This window comes from Panthera pardus, unplaced genomic scaffold (genome assembly GCF_024362965.1).
Source record: "Panthera pardus isolate Hobbes unplaced genomic scaffold, ASM2436296v1 HiC_scaffold_2, whole genome shotgun sequence".
NCBI lineage: Eukaryota > Metazoa > Chordata > Mammalia > Carnivora > Felidae > Panthera > Panthera pardus.
In genome coordinates this window covers 133,535,855-133,557,277 of record NW_026526765.1, presented here as the reverse complement: position 1 = coordinate 133,557,277, position 21,423 = coordinate 133,535,855, and the positions used below count along the sequence as shown (strand labels likewise).

Genomic DNA, 21,423 nt, shown 5'->3' with positions numbered 1-21,423 from the left:
GATGAGAAACGAGAGATGGTTAATGTCTGGGAAAAGACAAGAGCCCCAAATAAGGGTACTTGCCCATTTTTGTTAGGATAAGAAGCCTTACAAACATGGCAATGGATATGCACAAAGAGACAATGAATCTGTGAACATTAACCTGTGGACATGAGGGAAAGACGGTCTTAAAGATATTCAGGGTTAGTGGTTTGGGTTAATACAGAACAAAATCCTGATGCTGGGCAGTCTGGCAGAAGGTTGTTTACAGAAGACATGAGGCACCACCCCTGTTTATCTTAGCTAGCCTAGGGGATGAAACAGGTAGGGGAAATAACCTCAGAGTTAACAACGCACCTTTCTTTTGTTAATCATCCCAGCTCTGGGCTGCTTCACCTGCAACTCAGCCGTCTATAGCCCAATTTACCTGTTTACCTAACTTGGTCCTTTCTTCCTGTTGAAAGCAGCTTTCTGCTATAGTACTAAATTGGGGGTGATTCCACCCTGAATATCTAATCTTGTTTGTTTCATATACCTATGTATTGGGCAGCTTTGTGCCCTTATTTTGGGGCCTTTGCCCCTCTCTCTCTATTGTGGGGGCTCTGCACCTTTCTATTTTTAGTGCCTTTGCACCTCAGTGTTCTTGGGGTGCCAATCTCGTTTACCCAAACTCAGGTGTGAGCATCCTATGGCTTTGAATTTCTTTATGCCTTGTTAATCCATTGGTATAAGCTCAGGGAATTTCTAAGCTTATTCCCCACACGCCACACTGATGTCTCATGCTGATTCCTACTTCTAGGACAGCAAAATCTTCTGTCCCCTGCATTGAACAAGTACCAATGGAGCTGACTGTCTTTCCTACTTGTCATTTGCTTTCAACTCAGGTTCACATCAAGTTCCAAAGTGCTGTCTTCTTAGTGAAGGACAATGATGAAGATATGACCTATGGGTTAAAGATGTGACTTGTTTGTCAAGTTCAGACTCTGGTATATGGAGTTGTTGAGAACTCTTTCCTGTTATTCAGTGGCCTAGTATTAGCACTTTGGTAAAGGAAATAGGTGAACTTTTATCACACGTCTGTTCTCTCCTGTCTTTATCCCAACTGAATCTTCTGATCTCTCCTTCAATGTTCTATGTACTTCAGAAAGGTTATAGAAACCTTTCAAAATCCTTGTCCATTTGTGCAAGCAACACACACACACACCCAAATACACACACACACCCACACACACACACACACACACAAATACATATTTAGTGCTGGGTGGAGAGCCTGGTGCAGAGGAAATACTCAAGTGAATGAATTCAGTGAATACTTGAAAAAATAAAGGAATAACTAATGAAATGAACTACACTGAAGTATGAAAGAATATGAAGGAAGATTTCAGTGAATTTTCAGGCTGATCAAGATGTTTTGATTTGTCACTGGTTTATGAAGGTAAACATGAATGTTCATCATTCTTTGGGATAGAGAGATTAAGATGGGTGTCTCTTCTAAGTTAAATAAACACATTATTACATACAAAAATTTCAAAATAATTTCTAAGCCATAGCTACAAGGTGATTTGTAATTCTCTGAATGTACTTAGATTAGTGAGTACAAAGTATTTTAAATATAAATATATTCTAAAAATAAATTATATGTAAACCACCAGTTTGTATATAATTATATATAAATTATATATATAAATTATATATATATACATTATATATAAATCACCAGTTAATATATATATAAATTATATATAAATCACCAGTAGGTGATTACTGCTAAACTTCATAGTTTTAAGACTGTGATTCTCCAATTATATTTCATATCAGAGTTTTAAGTATTTTCCTTACCTTTTCTTTAACATTTTGTTTCCCTTGCTGGTATATACTTTACCAAGAAATAGTAAAACTATACAGAAATAATGATCTTAAGTGTTATAATAGTAAATCAATCTTGCTGAATATTTTCCTAGTCTAGATCATATGAAAAACAATATGTAAAAAAGCACTTATATGGAAATACCCTATATTAGTAAGATGTGATTATTATTAATCCATCATAAAATAAGAAATACATATGTGAATTATATACCAATTATAGGCAAAGGTACACCTGCATTGAGTAGTGTTAGAGGCCCTCAAAAATCTACCACACTTCCCTACTATGTAGTACTCATGGAATCTGAAAGGCACTGATCCTACTCCCAGTTCTAAGGATGGGTTCTAAGAGATCTTTTTTCCACCGCGACAGTGCTTGGTTTGGGGGAGAACATAGAGTTTGTATTTAAGCTAATCAATATTTTCCCAGTGGTACCTGGGGAAAACAAACAAAAACCCCAAACATTTCTCCAGCCATAGTGATCCAGCTATTTCAAATTTCTCAGTGAGAACAAAACATTGGACTTTTGTCACCTCAGCAGTGGACACAAAGTCACCTCAAGTCCCAGTCACTACTGGAAGCCGTTCTCTGCCCATGAAGAAAACAAGCCCTCAGAAGAGGCCAAGGCAGTTAATAAAAGACTCGCGAGATGGAAACATACTGTGTGCTGATAACATCACTGATTGATCTTGAAGAACATTTAACCTCTGGACTTTCTAGTCACATGAGTGTGCAAACTCCTATGAGTTCCCTCTTCCGGTACGTATAACTGAAAGTATCCTTCAGAGTACAATATCCACCAAAACATGGCTATCCATTTGACTGTGAGCCAGGAGAAAATCCTGATGAAGATGGCTTTTCTGATACAAGCCTTCTTAGGTTTCCCTACTGTCACCTTGTTTGTTTTTACTGACTCGTGACTAAATTTTTATGGGAAGTATAAGAAAATTGTTAACTAAAGAAAATATAATGTTTGGATACATTATATTTACTTTTAGTGCTAACAAATCTCTAAGAAATTTTAATACAGACACAAAGGTCATTGATTCTACAGAGCCTAGAAAAGCAAAGCATGAGAAAAACATGAAGGATTGTAAGGAAAGCAATGAATGTAAGCAAAAGAATAAATGAGGATTGTGCTGTAAGTTAAACAATTGGGTTTCCTAGGTAAAAATCCAAAAAAAAAAAAGAAAAGAAAAGAAAAATGTAAATGCAAAGATTAGGTTTTTATTGGTTGGAAGCAATAGAAGCCAATTCTGGCTAAGAAAAGAGAAAGGGAATTAATTGGTGTTTTACTAGGGCTCATGAAATCAGCCGAGGCTGCAGTTAGGGTTAGGAATGGGTAGCAATAAAGGGCCATTCCAGACACTAGGAATCAGGACTCATACTAAGGACAATCCAAGTCAGAATGTAGCTATTTAAGGGAGGTGACAAGATGGAGGTGGGTGGTGACCTGAATGAAAGTCATTTCAGCGGAGTCTATGAACCTTTGGTTGGAGGACATTAGAGAGGGATAGAAAAATAAATGACTGTTTTTGATGAATTTTTCTATGAAGGGAAGCACAGAAAGATATTAGATCAAGAGAGGTTTTCTTATTTTTTAATGTTACTACTTAGTAAATTTCTATGATGATGGGACTAAACCATTGGCTAGAACACTCTACCCTGCAAGTGTCCCTAGGCTGGTTCCTTTTCCTCCTTTCTATCTCATTCTTACATTACTTCCTGCTCTTGGTCATATTTTCTTGTTTCATCTTCTCTACACTGCTTGTCCCAATCTGAAAATATCTTCTTCATTTGTTTGGTTACCTTCACCAACTGAAATACGAAACTAAGAAGAACAGCAACTTTGTCTTTCTTAGTACTGTATCACCAGCATCTAGAAAAATGCCTGTCACAGAGCATACTCTCAGGACATCTTTGTGGGATAAATAAGTAAATGGATAACTAGAAATTCAGTGGTTTCTTTCATTCTGGTATCACCTGTTTGAGATTCAAAGTCTCAGGATCAAGTTGCCAAAGAGCCGATTGCAGACCCTTTGCCTGGACAGGGCCTGCCTTGTCTTGGGTTCTATGTTGGGGGCTGATTGCCTGAATTTACTGTCTTTTTACAACTGAATGTGAGAGGAGAAAGGCAATCCCACAGGGAAACCTGACACTATTTGGGATCCCCAAATGACAAATGCTTACTGCAGTACCGAACTGTAAGGAAGAAAAAGGAATGTTTACTTCCTGCCATAAAAAAAAGCCATAAATGAAAAGTTTACACTCCTACTCACCATTGAACAGCTTTCAAACTTATTCTTGTGTTTCCTGAGGAAAGACTTTAGGACCAATTGGTAGGTGAGTCTTTCCGCTCACACAGATAAAATTTCCCCTCCATTAAAACAGGTTGGACGCCTAGAGATAATTAGACCCACTGTGTCAAGCAATCAGCAAACAGTGAAGAGGTCACAAAAAACAATGACAAGAGAGCTGGATAATTCTTGAGAGAAACAAAGGAAAGCCTTTGCAATCAGTAGAAAGATGCTTTGGTTGTTCTGGTTCATGGATTGATGTGTACTTGTTTCTGTGATGTTCCTTTGGTTTCTGTCTCATCTTCTCCCTCTCCCCTTGTCTTCTCCTAACAAAGACACACCCAGACTCTCAGACATCGGCACAGTCACCTTGAGTCCAACATCCAAGGTGAAAGCTTAGTGAACCTCCCTGGGTCAGCTCTGTGAAAGCGGTCATTTATCTCCACAGGATTGTATCACTGGAAGAGGAATAACTATGAGGTATTTCTGTTTGCTTTCCTTTGTTTATTCATTTGGATGCCTGGGATCTGTTCAGTCAGAAGAACCCTTTGGAAATCTAAGATCTGCTTCCTCTACTCTTTTCCCAATAGGACATTCATGCCTACTAGAACCATAACCTTGATAGAATGATCAGCTCCATGAGAACATGGACAGTATCAGTTTCATTTATGCCTAGCACCATTTCTAGCAGACAATGGGTTTTCAAAAAAAATATGTGGCAAACAAGTGAATAAACAGTTAAAAGTGAGTGGACTGATGAAGGCCAAAGGGCTATATCCCCAGCAGGGACTGTAAAGACCTCCATGGTGGCTTTCTTTCCACTCTACAGCTACACCACTTCTGTATCACTATCTGTTCGAGCTCTTTCCTCATTGCTGTTTCCTCTTCTGCCCTCCTCTCTGGTCTTACTGGCACTTACGCATCAAAGCTGTAGAAGGCTTCCTGATAAGCGGTAGCGCAAGAGCACATAAAGTATGTATAAGCATTAAGATGCCTTCTTGTTGTATGAGTATATATGATTTCTGATTCTAGGGAAAGATGCATTTTTGACGGATCACAAAGTGACTTTTAAAAAGGTCTGTAGTAGTCTATAAGAGCCCTGAGGAGCTTCTAGTTTTTTTTAGTTTAAAATATTGTTGCTGGTGGGAGCACGAATGATTTATATATATTTCTAGAAGTTTTGTTAAAACACTCCTTTTTTTCCTTGAAACTAGAGGGCAAATCATAGTTTTTCTTAAAATTCAGTCCAGCTTTTAAAAATGAGACCATTTCAAGGACTTTCATGCATAGGGACTTTTCCTTAACTTAATCATAAAAACCAGGATCATTTTGTTGTTGTTGATACTTAGCTTGTTCACAAGAATTCTGCAGACCGATATGTCTTCAATAAACCTGCTAAGTTCTTCACCACCTCCTTCCGAAATCCTTCTCTGATAATATTCATTTACGGAGGATTAACAGTGGAAAAGTCACTTTGTTTTTCAAGGACTTTTCGAAAGACTGTTTTTGTACCAGCCATATCTCCCCACCTCTCTTTTTGATCAGTGAGATGTAAGATAAGATTAATAACCATTATAAATAATTAGTGCTTACACTGCCTTTCACCAGCCATTACTGAGATGACCTTCTTTTCATAAACTGGTATGAACCAACTACGTGTTGAACATCTGCACATTCCTCTAAAGTGCACTTAAATATAATCCACCTTGTGGGTTTTTTTTTTTTTTTAATATGATAGGCTAAGGGAACATAACAGGATATTAGAGTTGGAAGGGATGACAGAAACAACTCAAGCAAGTCCTCTGTAAATAAAAACCCCAAGGTGTAAAGAGAAAGGTAAGATTTTCTATATTCCACATAGGCTTATACACTGGATACAAAGCCAATACCCAATCTTTGTATTTCCACACCCTACCTAGTTAGTGGTGATTTTTCCACCCAGAGCACCCATAGCTCCATAGTTTATAATTTTGCTCATAGTTACACTTTTTAGCTAGTAAGTCCAACTATCTTCACTACTATTGCAGTCATTTGATCTAATTTGCTCTATCTCTAGAAACAAATTCTGTGATTGGAAAAACTGCAGTCTGTTATTTTGAGATGGGCTGTGTGATGAGGTTTGGGTAAGCCTAGGACATAAGGGATCCAAACCCCGAAGTGATTCGGATCATTAGACTGCCGAAGTCCTACATGTACTTCCTGCCAGAGCAGTAAGAGGAGTAAGTAAGAATACGCGCTAACCAGGGTCCACAAATACATCCAGGGAGAGATGTAACAACTGCCTGGGAGAAAATGGCTCTTGCCTTTAGATAAGCAAAGGAAAGAAGGAGCAGTGGTGCAGATGAGCTATGACAGTGAGCAGAATGCCATTACCACCTCTGCAATCCTGCATCAGGAAAGAAGCCTTAGTTAGGACGTGGCCAGGTGGGATCTTCTGTCTGGGGTCTATGGGTCCCAGGTAAAGAATATCATCACAAGCTGGGGGTAGTCTGTGCCAAAACTACTGCTAGCCTGTAAACCAATCCGTTTCTGTGTATGCACCCCTCTTAGACAAGCAGTGTGACCGTTAGCACTGGTTCTAGATGCAAACAGGCCACGGCTTGAGCACAAAACCACTGCTTCTGGCCCACTTTGAATGTGTTTTCCAGAAATGATGAATATGTGGTGATTCCTCAGGAATACTCATGCCTGGATCTGATTTGTGAAATGTTGTGAGGGGTTACTGTGGCTTTGTAATTGAGTTTTTTTTTTTTTTTTTTTTTTTTTTTTCCTTTGGGAAGTTAACTGTTCTTCCCGCAGCCATTGTGGTTGCCTAGCAACAGGAAACAGTAGAGCAGTAACAGGGATTCTGTAACTAAGGCATGGAGATAGTTGATGTCTGTCCCATGAACAGGGTATCCCAGTGACCCTGACGAGATGGGAGAATGTTACAGCAAGAAATCTGTGGCCCCAGGGTATGAAACCCCAGGGAGAAGCAGGTGAGTTCCCAGCTCCTTCTGTCCCAAAGAATTCTTGGAAATTTCTAGATAGAGTGGACCTTACCCAGTGCTTCAAAGGAAACCTTTCTTTAAAGCCTGGGGAAAAATATCAAACAGTCTTTTCACCTGTTCCAGGGAAATGACCCCTTTCTTTGAATGGTGCTTTCATAGGGCAGGGTCTGACACACAATAGTTGTTCAATAAATATTTGTTGAATGAATAAAATGTCCCTTACTTGCTCTTCTCAGAATCACATACGCACCCCAACCATTTTATTGGCATTGAAGGGAAAGGCTGAGAACCGCTGTAATGAAATGTCACCTTCACTGCTCCCTTGCCAGGAGATATCCACAAAAGAAGCTAGGTCATTCCAATGCTCCTCAAATAAAAACCCAAACCAACTCTGGCAACACATATGGAAGTAAAATTTACCTTTATAACTGATCTACAGTTAATCACTGGAAAATCTGCATGTTGGGACATTACTCATTTTCCCTTCAGATATAGAAATACCTTGTCAATTAGCATTTTCTTTTAAGCCTAGCATAGGAGATGACCACACCTCCTCTGAAGAAAGAGGTGGACTGTGGAGCATGGTGTCCTGTGATATGTACACATGTAACTGTAGTACTGCTTAGGCTTTAAAATGTATTTTTATTGCATGAAAGGTGTGGGTCTTGTTTTTATTTGTTTTTAACCTTGGGTCTATGGACCACAGATGCTGTGGGATATTCACAAATCCCCCCAAACTTCATGTGAAATGTTTTTTCTAGGTGCAGAAGTTCTGTGACCTTCAAAAGATGAACAATCTTTGGGAGGAGGGAGTCTTTTGTCTGCTAAAGAAAATGAAATTTATCAAACACCTATGTTCTTTTAATTTCCCTGAACACAGCACCTAAAGAGACAATATGTCAATGTGCTGACAATAGGAGAGGTGAACATAATGTTACCGACTGAAGAGAAAATGCCCTGTGATTAACAACTTTGAAATGAACAGCCAAGTGTACAACCAGCAGGGAAACCAAGTGAAAAGCAGGACTTTGCTCTCACTGCAAATTATCATTGGTGTTTTTGTTCTCCTGGTATATGGAACTGAGTGTTCTGTGCAAGTAGAGAGCAGGGCTTTGATGTAGGACACAGCTGAGGACATGCTACCTTGGTTAACCCTTAGATGGGTTCAGTCCAGCTTCTTCACTTCTAAGCAGGAGCAAAATGGTCACATGTGCCTGGTCGTCTGCCCTACTTCTCTCTTCCCTCTTCTTCTCAGGCCCTTGGGGGAAATCCTGTCTATAGTTTATAGACATCAAATGGGAATTTGCTTCTCTGCTTGTCTGAGAAAAGAAGGTTAGGCCTTGGATGCAATTAACCCAGGGACTAAAAAAAGGCATTTTCCCAGGAAATTCTTCCCCATAAGATTCGGCTGCTCAATAGCTGTTTCCAAACCAGTTTTATCAACATCTGTTCATCACACGGACTAAGTGGTAACTGATTACTACTCCAACACAAACAAACAAACAGTGTACAAAGTTTGGACAACAGATAGATATTTCACTTAAAGGAAGGAAATACTTAACTTCTTATCAATTACTAAGAAAAAAAATTACTGTAAAGCCGAAATGTCATATTAATACTCCCTGCTGATAGAAATTTAAAGAATTTTCTCAGTTTTTCCATGAACCCTGAAGTAAAACAAAACCAGTGCAATAAAAACAAGCTTCATAAATACATTTGTTAATTCTAATTTGTTTTCTCTCAAGGCTAATAGGCTTTCTAAAGCTTTTTTTCTCCTGAATTATGTTATAAACATGACTTGTGCTGTGTATGCCGAGTAGCTATGGTTACTCTGAGGCCATGACTCATGACCTTTAAATATTATTGTCAGGCAGCCAAAGCTCCTTCACTTTTAAATCAGTAGTTTTGCTTCAGGCATTATTAAAAGAAGGTGGTTTCACTTGAACATTTGTTGTACATCTGAAGATGCACTTAAGGGTACTGCACCCACAATGTTTTGTTTGTTTGTTTGTTTGTTTGTTTTTGTTTTTGTTTTTGTTATTTTTTTGGCTTCATTCCATGACCAACTATTAATTTCTTGCTTGGTATATCATTGGGTGAATGAAAATAAACAAGGATATTCCTTGTCCTCTAGGAGATGTCACTGAGATGTACAAAAACATAGGTAGACAAATAATTATTTACATGATTAAATGGCATCAGGGTTTGAAGAGACAGATATCCAAATACTGCTTGTGGACACAGGGGCAAGAAACAGTTTTGATTGGTAGGATCAAAGAAGCGTCAGGAAGAGCCAGAATTTGAGTCATGGAATGAAGAACAGGTAAGATTTTCACAAACAGAGAAGAGAGTAAGAGCATTTCTTGTCTGAGGAAACAACTAACGAAAAGGATAAACATATATTCTGGAAGTATTGAGCAGTACAGTTTGATGAAAGTGGCATTTTTGCAAGATCCACTGATAGATGATAAAATTAGATGGTAAGAGGGGGCAGTTTATTAAGGTCCTTCAAAACCATTTGTTGGTTTGCCCGGCAATATGATGGCAAAACTTTGTTTTCCATTTCATGATAAAGAGATACTGTCAAGTACAAAGCACCAAAATACTGGTTTTTGCTGATTAGATATGATGTGAGAAGAGCAATTACATCTCTCAAAACCCCAGTGTGTCCTTCCACTGAGTGGGAATCTAATTAACTTTGCTCAATTGTCACTGATTACTTCACGAACATTTTAAATGGTTTTATATGGTTTTGAAAAGTGAGAGACCTGCACAATAACATGGAAAAAAATAACACATTCGCGAGGGAGAGAGTAGGACAGAAAATAATAAAAGTACCCTAGGATTTTAAAGTAAGGCTTATTGGTTGACAGCAGAAGAACAAGACTTATTAAGACTAGATATTTACTAAATCATCCATGGATTCATTCATTCATAAATAAATATTTATGGACCATTCTAGTCTTGTTCAAGATGCTAAAGACAGGGTAACAAACTAGAAAAAAATTCTCTATCTTCAAGAACTTTGTACTTTCAAGTGGGAGGAAGCACAATAAATATAATAAACAAACAAGTTCCACAGGATGGTAGAAGGTGGTGAGTACAGCAAAGAAAAATTAAACAAGGTGATGAGGATGGAGAGAAGGTGGAGGTCAGTTTTAAAGGAGGCACATATGGGAGGCCTCAGCGAGAAAGCATATTTGCACAAAGACAAGAAGGGAGTGGAAAAGAGCCAAGCAGGCAAGTATGGAGTACGTGTTCCTGGCAGAAGGACTTGAAATGGGAGCCTAGATGAGAAGGTTGAGGAACAGCAAGGAAGCCAGCATGACTGACTGAGGAGAGTATCAGATGAATTCAGAGAGGCAAAGGTGGACTTGTATGGGAAGGGGAAGGAGGGAGTAGGAAGTCCTACAGTACATGGGAAGGGTGGTTTGGTGAGACCTGTAGGGCCTCATACACCATTGTACAGGTTTTGGCTTTTATTCTGAATGAAATGAGATCCCATACTTTGAGCAGAGGAGTGAAATGATATTCGTTATTGTAGGTGTACTGAAAATAGCATGTAGACAGTACCATCTTGGAGGTTCATGCAATAATCCAGGCAAGAGCTGATAGTAGCTTGAGGCTTGAACTAGGGTGTTAAGAGAAGATGGTAAGAGTTAGTCGGATACTGGATATAGTTTGATTGTAGAGCCAAGAGTGTCCTGTTAAAATTGCTTATGGGATCTGACACAGAAAGAGAGTCAAGGTGTCAGCCTGAGCAAGTGGAAGGATATTGTCATCATCAACTAAGATGGGGAAGAGTGTGAGCAGAGGATTGGGGGTAAGAATTAGGAGGTAGGTTTGAAAATGTTGAAACTTGAGATATCTATTAGGCATCCAGTGGAGATGTCAAGAAAGCAATTACACGAATGAATCTCGAATTCGAGGGAGAAGTGTGGAAATGTGTCCTTGGCAGTGATCGGCATATTGATGAACTTAAAGCCATGAGGATGGGTGACATCAACAATGGAGCAGATATGGGTAGAGGAGAGAGGAAGCCTGGGAACATGCCAAAAGTGAGAGCTCAGAGAGAGACAAAGAACCACTGAAGCAAACTGAGAAGTAGCAGCAAGTGGGACAGGAAGAAAACTTGGGACCTTAGGAAGCCAAGTGAAAAGAGCATGTCAAGGAGGAAGTGATGAATCATGTCAAAAGCTGTCATGTAATGTGAAATGTGACAAATGATCATAGCAGTAACAGCGATGTGGAGATCGCTGATGAACTAAGTGCAATTTATGTGGGTGGTACTTAGGAGAATGTGAATGGAGCTGCAAGGAGGGAAGGAATTAGAGACAATGAGGATATAGCTTCGTTATAAAGGGGGTCAGAGTAATCAAGCAGAAACAAAAGGGTTAAGAGACCTCAAGATGCAATAAATAACAGCATGTTTGCAAACTACTGGAAATGATCCCAGAAAGAGAGATTGATTGAGGAACAGTGTAGGAGACAAAGAATTCCCCAAGTCTGCTGTTTCCACAGGACGGTATGCTTTCTTCCACTTTTTCTTTTTCTTTTTTTAGTTGAAAGAAGAGATTTTGCAGGTTTTCAGAACAGACTGTACTGTTCAGACTGCTTATTCTCAAGAGAACCTTTAAAGGCTATTTTATCTTCTTTGAGTGAAGTTTACATTCCATAGTTTTGATTTCCTTTAGAAATGTTCAGAAATTGACATTTGGAGGAAATACTTTAGAACAATTATCTTCAATGTCACAGTGTAGGGATCTATTTGATGTGGGGTGTATATGTGTGTGTACAACTGTGTGCACTTCTGAAATAAAATTTTGGAATTCTAAACTCTTATTTTATTTCAGCACCACATCTGCAAGTTCAGAGTCAAATACACAACAAAGACACAGGACACTGGTAAGAAATGAAGTTTGCAGAAATTCTTTCTTGTTTCTTTGTTTTAAGCATTACAGTTAACGAAACTTTAACTTCCCTAATGAATGTTGAGATTTTCCTGACATAGTTTTGTTTTCACATTTCATTAGTAAAGATCTTAAAAACAAAACATGGAGTGTTCTTTATCTTGTAGAATGAGGCAAAGTGGGTAGAGTGCCAGCTAAGTGATATTACTGGGCAGTAGGGAAGTTAGGTGAGCAATGGTGTGGCCCCCCAATATCATGAACATCGTGGTTACCTCAGAGTATTCGCTTATACAGGAGGAAATTCTGGCATTCAAACAAGGTACAGATTGGGTAAATCACATTATTTGGTTTATTTAGGCTAAGGGTTAAATCACAGTCTTTTCCAGATATTTCTAATTCACACCCTTACAAATCAGCAAATGACAGACCTAGCTCTGACCCTTGAGGTCTTGTCTCTTCTATGAGCTCTGTTACACCCTGGGATAGTCAGGTCCTTTTTACCTGAGCCTCAGTTAGTACCTGCCCAAGCCTCGGGTAGCCAAAGTACAGGCTGTTGAGAAATGTTGAGGTTGGGTGATGGGGACATGGGAGTTCATTACACTAGTCCTCCACTTTTATGTTAATTTGAGGATTTCCCCTAAAGGAAAAATAAGCTGTGTACTCCTGATTCAGTTTTAGTAAGGGGATCCCCTAGACTCTACCATAGATGTTTCTAGAACAATTCTGAAACCCAGACAAGAACCAAGTCATTTAAAGTCTCAGGATCTTATTTTTAATCCATGAAATGAGGATGATGAACTTTAATAGTCTACCTCAAATAAGACGTTTGGGATATGAAAATGGTGGGTGAAGTCACACAAGTAAATGGAAATATAGTTATTCGGTAATAACAGCATTCAAATGGGCTCCCCTATGGGCTAGGGACCTCACTCTTTGGTTTCTCTATTTCTTTCTGGATTCAACAGTTCTCCTCTACCACTCCCATCCCATCTCAGCATCCCCAGCTAAGAACAAATGATCTAATGAACTGTATATCCAGAATCTCACTCCTGCAGTTATTTTTGTTCCAAAACATTAACATCTCTTTTATTTTATTTTATTTTTTATTTTTTAAAATGTACATCCAAATTAGTTAGCATATAGTGAAACAACGATTTCAGGAGTAGATTCCTTAATGCCCCTTATCCATTTAGCCCATGCCATCCCTCCTCCCACAACCCCTCCAGCAACCCTCAGTTTGTTCTCCATAGTTATGAGTCTCTTCTGTTTTGTCCCTCCGTTTTTATATTATTTTTAACATCTCTTTTCTAAGTCACGTTCATTTAACCTGATTCCCGACAGACTGAACTTGTCTCTCAAATCCATAATTATTTTCAGCAGGAGGGGTTTTGTTAAAGAAATAGAAGTCAAGGGAGACCAATCTAGAGTGGTAGAATATGAACTTTATTAAAAATCTTCTTTCTGAGTGTAGTTGTTATTTAATCTTATATTGTGTGTTTTCAGCTAGCAAAAAAAAAAAAAAAAGCCTAATAATGAAGTTTTTTAAATGTATATATTGGAACTATTCATAATTCTGTTGCCCACAGAGAAAGTATCCCTCACTGGCACCGTATAAAAACATTTTTTTCTCTGCTTGGAACCCTTGGGTTAGCAGTTAAATTGCAGTTTTGGAGAGACTTCAGCTCACCAATCTCTGTTTACTGCCTTTCCCTCTAACAAGGCTAATCAATTAGCACCCTAGAGGTAACCCTCTAGTTGGCTGCATATGACACTGAAAAGGACAAGGTGCCAATTACCACATTTAGGATTTCTGTTCAGGGCTCCCAATTAGCTTCCTGGAGTTCAGAATCTACTTCTTTCAATTTACATTTAATACAGTTGGGATCCCCAGGGTTGAAAGTAGTTGGTTCTGCTGTGTTCTGCTGTGTTTTTACATTTCTAAAAGAATACATTCAGCTGAAGGAGGTTAGAATTAGGGACCTCAAGGCCATAAGATATCCGCAGTTAGTGCTGTCTCCTCATCAGACAATCCCTTTCGAATCTTGGAACTCTTGGACGGTCACTCAGCAGAACTGACTCTGCTATGTATCATGAGGAACCAAACTGCAAGTAGATCTCAGATGCCTCTTTAAAATTTATTTTGATGTTTATTTTTGAGAGAGAGAGACAGACAGACAGAGCACGAGTGGGGGAGGGGCAGAGAGAGAGGGAGACACAGAATCAGAAGCAGGCTGAACCAGGCTCTGAGCTGTCAGCACAGAGCCAGATGCGGGGCTTGAACTCACAAACTGTGAGATCATGGCCTGAGCTGAAGCTGGAGGCTTAACCGACTGAGCTAGCCGGGTACCCCATCAGAAGCCTCTTTTAAAATAGTTGCAGTTTGCTGTAACAGAAGAGAAGGAAATTGAAGGATGAAACCTGTTTAATTCTGTGAAGATATCTTGACCACCCAAACGCAATGAAACCTGTGCTACCTATCTGAAAATGGTGGTTCCCTATTCGCCTTTACTACACTGTTCTCTGCGCCTTTAATTTTTGAACTCTTCTGGTAAACTGCATCCTTAGAGTATCAACTGGCCTTTGTTTATTCATCTCTGTGTCCCCAGGATAGAGTCTCTGCTGCCAAAATAGCACTCAGTCATTACTGTCTGAGTCCATTGGACTGAACAAATGGACTGAGCCCCAGGCATGGTATTAGGTGATGGACAGATGCTATCCCTCCGATTCCTACAGCACCAGATGGTCATGGTTTTCAGAATCATCACTATCATATTGATACCTTTCTTCTTATTATTAACACTTGAGAAATTAAGAAATTGAGATTTGGGGAGGTTGAGAAAGTTTTCAGATGTTGAATGACCAATGAATCTGTGTTCACCAGATAGAGGGAACATTATGGGATAATACAGTGTTATTTTCTTTAGATCCCCATCTCAGGTGCGAGGCTGTCCCTGTTTATCTGCACCTTATTCTTTTGGGCCCGTTGGAGGATTAGAATGTTATTTAAACTGTTGCCTTTGCTGCATTTTAAGATCTTCTGGCAGAGAACAGCTAGTGCATATAAATAACCTCATTTGAAACTGTTTAGGAAATAGAAATTATATTGAAAGGAGGCTTGACCTGAGCCAGATGCCTGGCTCCGAATTTCTCCCTCTGAACTATTCCTGACCCACTGTGACACACAGAAATGAATTATGTAAAACATATGATGTCAGTGGTTATGTGGAGGGGCACATCCACAAGTGAGGGTGTGGGTATGAATTCATTAATGCTAGAATATGTATGAAGTATTTCACTCATTGTGCAAAACTAAGCTTATTAGAAAACCTCAGAAACCATTTGGCTTTCAAGTAGTAATTTAGCGATGACTTCATTAAAGAATCATTATTCTAGGTGCCGAAACTATGAAAGCACTTTTTTATTTTTAATTGGTGAGGTCAAATTCATAGCACACTACAAAGAACGTCAGCTTTCCAAAACTAACTTAAAGGAGCTGAAATATTTTGCATCTGATAAATGGGGAAAGGCAAGCAATGCCTTAAATTGTGCCAAACTGTATAAATTCTGTTTTTCTTTTAGTACTTGGTATGATATAGTATTATGTTCGCAGGAAGCATGTATTTGGTCTCATTATGATATTTCTAAATTTTTATATTCTAAAATGGCTTTCAGAAAATCCTTCCCATTGCGGAGAAAACTTTCAAATTATTTGTTAATATATCACGTGTGTTTGCAATGAACATTTCAAGTTATTTAAAGGAAATCTTCCTATTTATTCTGAGAATAAGATCAATATAGAACTGCATCTCTATGTATATTTAAATATAAAGATTTGTGGATGTTCTAGAAAATGGAGTATTTAGGTATTTATTTTTCCTACTTTAATAGGTGAGAAATGATGTGTCAAAATTTTTGTTTTGGATTTCTTTCTTTCCTCTTCTTTCTCTTCCTCTCTTTTTTCCTTCTCTCTTCCTTTGCTTGCTTTTCTTTCTTTCTTTCTTTCTTTCTTTCTTTCTTTCTTTCTTTCTTGTCTTTTACTGAAACGCACTTGACAAATTTGAAATGTACAAGTTGAATTTGACATACACATACAAACCAGTCAAGAAAATGAAACTACCCATCACCCTCAGGAGTTTCTCAGGCTCCTCTCTAATCCCTCCCACCCACTTCTCCACACCTGCCTATATACCATTCTCAAGGAAGCACTGATATGCCTTATGCCACTGTCTATAATTTTGCATTTCCTTGAGCTTTATGTAAATGGAGTATGTGATATATTAATGCAGTTCTATATTGGTCTCATGATAAGAATAAATAGGAAGATTTCCTTTAAATCACTTGAAATGTTGATTTAAAGCATGAGTGATATATTAACATATCATACAGTATGTACCCCCTTTTACTGGCTTCTTTTACTTAGCAAAATTATTTTGAAATTCATCCATGTTGTAGTCTGTATCAATAATTCATTTTTATTGAATAGGACCCCACTGTATTGAACCCATCAGTTTGTCTATCCCTCTACCTGTTGACTGACATTTAGGTTATTTCCAGTGTTTGACTCTTACAAATAAAGCTGCTTTAAACATTCATGAACAAGTCTTTGTGTGGACCTATGCTTTCTTTTCTCTTGGGTGAATACCTAAGAGTGAAGTGATTGAATCATATGATAATTTAACTTTCTTAAAAACTGTCAAACAGTTTTTCCAAAGTGATAGCATCATTTTACATTTCCACCAGCAGTGTGTGAGAGTTTTAGTTGACCCACATTCTCTCCAACCTTGGTAGGGTCAGTCTTTTAAGTCTTAGCCTTTCTAATGTAGTAGTAGTATCTCAGTGTGGTTTTAATTTGCATTTCCTTAATAGCTAATGGTGTCGAGTACCTTTTCATGTACTTATTTGCCATCTTTATGTCTTGTTTGGTGAAGGATCTACTGAAATCTTTAGTTTGTGTTTAAGTTCTTTTGTTTCTTATTATTGGATTAGAACTCTTGATATATTCTAGAGATAAGAAATTTTTCAGATATATGTTTTGAAACTATTTTCTCCAGCCTGTGGTTACTCTTAATCTTACGTGTCTTTAGAAGGGCAGGAGTTATTAATTTTTACGAAGTCTAATTTATCACTTGGTATTCTCTTGGCTCATGCGTTTGCTATCTAAAAATTCTTTGCCCGAGGTCACAAATATTTTCTCCTGTTTTCTTCCTACAGTCTTAAAGTTTTAGGTTTTACATTTAGATCTAGGCTTTATTTTGAGTTCATCATGCCTTGATGATGACTCAAAGCTTGAGTCTCTCTCAAGGAATCTCCCTCAGCTAAAGGAGCTCCAAGGCTCTAAGGCCTTCCATCTTCATGGGATCAACATTATCCAATGAATGGTTGTGTCAGGGCCTCAGGACCAAGTCCCCTTCTTTAGACAGAGGACAATTCTGAAAGGCCAGAGCCCATCCACAGCCCCCATAGAATTTCTGAGGCTGCTGTTGCATTCTGCATCTCTTTTCCTTTAGAGGTGTTGCTCCCAAGAGCCACCTCCAGTAAGCTGCTCCCCAGGGACCCTAACCTAAAAAGTCAAAATAGGTCTAAGGGAACAAATAAGGTTTTGCAAATGGAAACTCATAAGAAATGCAAAACAGCTACTGTGCTGTCACTAAGGGCACAGCAAAAGATGTGAAGAGAAACTGTCACTGTGACTCTGATACCCCTTCAGAGAAGTCTTTCTTCATATAAAAGATTTAATGAATGTATGTTTGCAGACTTTAAGGAAGCAAAAGTTTGCATTTAATAAAGTACGATGTTGTCTATTTAGTCCATCTACAAAATTGGCTTTTTCCCACAAAAGGACACAAATAGTTAAGAAATTGAATGTTTACTTCTAGCAATATCTGCTAGTTATCTAGATGGTATCTAACATGACTCTGCAAGAGTGATGCTATCTCCCAGATGCTGGGATGTGAGATGTTAGTTGGAGTGTTTAGCCATTGTTCAACCTCTCGTATAGCTTCTTTCATGTTGACATCTTGCAATAAATGAGGGGCCGATCCATATCATGCTCTCCTGCTCCCATCCCCACTCTGTCCCTGGACAATCAACTCTAGTTCATCTAACCTAAATCTATAGCCTAAATTCTATCACAGAAGCAACTTCAACAGAGATTTTGGGTCTAGCAATGCATAGAATGATGGTAACCATCATAGACCTATAACTGGTGAAAAAGGTATTTTTTCCTTTGGTTATTATCAAGAAAGATCAAAACTTCATTTTATTTGATGATCATTAAAATTTATGCATGTTATCAGTTGCAGTGGGCAAATGGCTTATTATTTTGTTTAGGTGAAGAATTTACTTCTTCACAACACTCTATTTGTCATAGTTATTAAGAGACCCTCTGGATGGAATCTTCCCTCAGAATGCATTTCTTCGGTCTGGGGGGGCAGCAATGGAAGGAGGGGTAAATTGGAGTTTAGATGCACTACTTCCACTCCTATGCCATTAAGTCAAAGAAGACACAAGGCTTAAAACAGCTTCAAAAGCTGAGGAAGTAAAATCACATCATGAGCCTAGAAGAAGTTTCAAAAATGTTTTTTGATGGACAAAAATTAGAGCACTATAAAACCAGATATGAAAGAAAAAAGAATATGGGAGCCTGGGTGGCTCAGTGAGTTAAGCATCCGACTTCGACTCAGGTCATGATCTCACGGTTTGTGGGTTCGAGCCCCACATCGGGCTCTGTGCTGACAGCTCAGAGCCTGGAGCCTGCTTCGGATTCTGTGTCTCCCTCTCTCTGCCCCTCCCCAACTCGCACTCTGTCTCTGTCTCTCAAAAATGAATAAACATTAAAAAATAAAAAAATAAAATAAAGAATTAAACCTAAGGAAAATAAAAAGAAATGCTAGAGATAGATGCAAAAGAAAACATTAGTTCTAGAATTTCTTACTTTAATAATAAGCTCTATTTAACTTGAGAACAGAGGCCACAAAAAAGATGTTAGCAGTTCAAAATGAGGTTGGCCAAAGAACTAGGAAGTGTTCTTTAGAAAATGATCCTTCACAAGCAATTGGGCAGGATGACCTATTTCATTTTAATTTCTATGATAGAGTAAATGTATAAGAAACAAAAGGTCCTGTTTTCACATGTAAATGTGCTCCTTTGGTTTTTATAAATGTCAGCAGGCAAAGAAATTCAGAAAACATGTGGCACTGAAACAGATTGTTTACAGATAGGATGTTTTTCAGAATTTCCCCAAGAGGCATCAGTGGCGCAAAGGGCCTCTATAAACTAAAGCATTTGAATGTCTGCAAATTTGTTTCATCAAATGCCCATGACATTTTTTTTTTCCCTCCACTTGGCTCCTTTAAATGGCAAAAACTTTCAAACAACAGGCATTATTTGGGAAAAGCACGCCAATTTGTGCTGTGTAGTGCTGACACATTTTATTTTCTGTGAGGGTGGAAATGTTGAGAAGTTTGCATGTGTGGCAAGAAGGAAGTTGTGAAATACCAAAAGGGGGCAGAAGTTAAATGTATATATATTTAAATAGATACAAATTCAGTACATATACTTAATTTGCTTCCAGGTTTACTCTGCATTAATATTCTATATAAACTCAAGTTTCACGTAAAATTTGCTCAACTTCCAAAACCTGAATGTTTAGATCAAAGGAAGACAGGCAAGGGGAAGTGTATTTTGGGACCATCTAATCAATGAGTCTGACTTTGAGAACACACTTCAGTTGCTGCAGTCTGAAGAAAAATGCTTTTCAAAACTTCAGATTTTCCCCAAGAGAGAATATCTTCCCAAAGGGCTAGGACAGCTACTCAATCTAGCCTTTCCCAAAGAAGTAAGTCTCCTTGAGACAGGGAGAGGGATCCAGGAGGAAGAAGCACAAAGGATTCAGGATCTTGGGGATTAAGCTTGGCCTCTGGCTGCCCTCAATCTCGTCAGGCAGATTAGATAACATTGGTTTAATTTGTTTTGATAACTGACATTTGCGGCTGGGAATAATAGCCCCAGGGCGTCATGTCAATAGCAGAGCTGTTTGTGTTAGATCAAGTATCAGAGTCAATTGGTTCTTTGAAAATATGTCTAATAATGTGAACCAATGTGATGTGTTATCTGTACTTAATGAGGCTTGGAGAAATCAAATATTTCTCCAAGTTTTGATTAGAGTTCGTTTCTTCAAAAAGTTGATTCTCTCCTTGGACAAATTTATGCATAATATGCAAAAATGAGAAGCTAATTTAGACTCTGAAAATTCTTTACCTTGTAAGAAAACTTACCACTTACCACTATTTCAATCCATTTATGAGGCATTTATAAATATTCAGAGTAAGTAATAGAAAATATTTGTCACATCTATTACAATACCCTTAAAATATTAAGGTCACATATAAATCAATGAGGAAAAAATTAGCCTTTAAAAAGAAATTGGACAAAGGACACATATCAAAATTTACAAAAGTCTTAAGACATACAGATATCTAATAAGCTGTCCAAACTTACAAATGTCAAATAATATGTCCAAATAATAGAAGACAAACAAAGTAAAAATTTTAAAACTTAGATATCACATTTTATCTCTAAGTGTGACAGATACAAAGAGTATTTAGGAGGAAGGGGTCCAAGATGGAGGCATAGGAATATCCTGAATTCAGGCCCTCCCAAAGACACCCAATCTATAGCTACATATGGATCATTTCCCTCTGAAAAGATGTGAAAACTAGATGAACTGCTTTCTATAACAAAGCATCAAAGGACCACATGATGTGGGTAGGAGAGGCAGAAACAGTCTACTAAGCCCCGCACCCCTAGCCACAAACACAATAGGGAAGAATCTCACCAGACAGGAACATCTCCTAGAAGAGCAAGGTATTGGTGTCCCACATTGGGCACCCCAGCCCCTGGGATCTGCACTGGAAAGATGAGCTCCCAGTAGATGTGGCTTGGAAAACCAACAGGGCAGATGTCCAAGAGTCCCAAAGCGCCATGGGAAACTGAGGTTCTGCTTTTGGAGAGCTCACATGTGGTCTCACTCACCCCAAGACCCAATGAAAATATAGCTTGAAAAGTACCTAGCCTCTATCTGAGACAGATTCACTTGCTGACCTAGGGGCACTGGCTGGAGGGGTAGGGGATGGCTGGAACGTCCCTCAGCAATGGAGGCACTGGGGACACCATTGTTGCACGTACCACATGCCCCGCTAGTGCAGGTGCATTCTCCTATGCCCAGTGGTATAGGCAAGGGTGAGCAGTTGGGACATTTGCTGAGGCCGGAAAGCACAGTTGGTTGCAGGCTCCCTGACCTCTAGCTGGAGTAGTAAGCACAAACAGTTGTACCGTTCTCTTATTCCCAGCCTAAAGCTAGCACACTCTCACAGACA

General features: G+C 38.6%; 1 protein-coding gene and 1 long non-coding RNA gene across 2 annotated transcripts in view; one reads left to right on the top strand and one right to left on the bottom strand.

The window, feature by feature from the left end:
• LOC109250929 (uncharacterized) overlaps positions 1–21,423 on the bottom strand; it is a 268,707-nt gene that overhangs the window by 165,419 nt on the left and 81,865 nt on the right. The window lies entirely within an intron of this gene.
• Positions 6,974–21,423, top strand: part of CCDC192 (coiled-coil domain containing 192) — a 211,634-nt gene continuing 197,184 nt past the window's right edge. The window contains exons 1-2 of the mRNA XM_019422117.2: positions 6,974–7,124; positions 11,990–12,041. Of these exons, the coding sequence (XP_019277662.2) occupies positions 7,063–7,124; positions 11,990–12,041 (114 nt within the window). The 5' untranslated portion in view covers positions 6,974–7,062. The remainder of the gene's footprint in view (positions 7,125–11,989; positions 12,042–21,423) is intronic.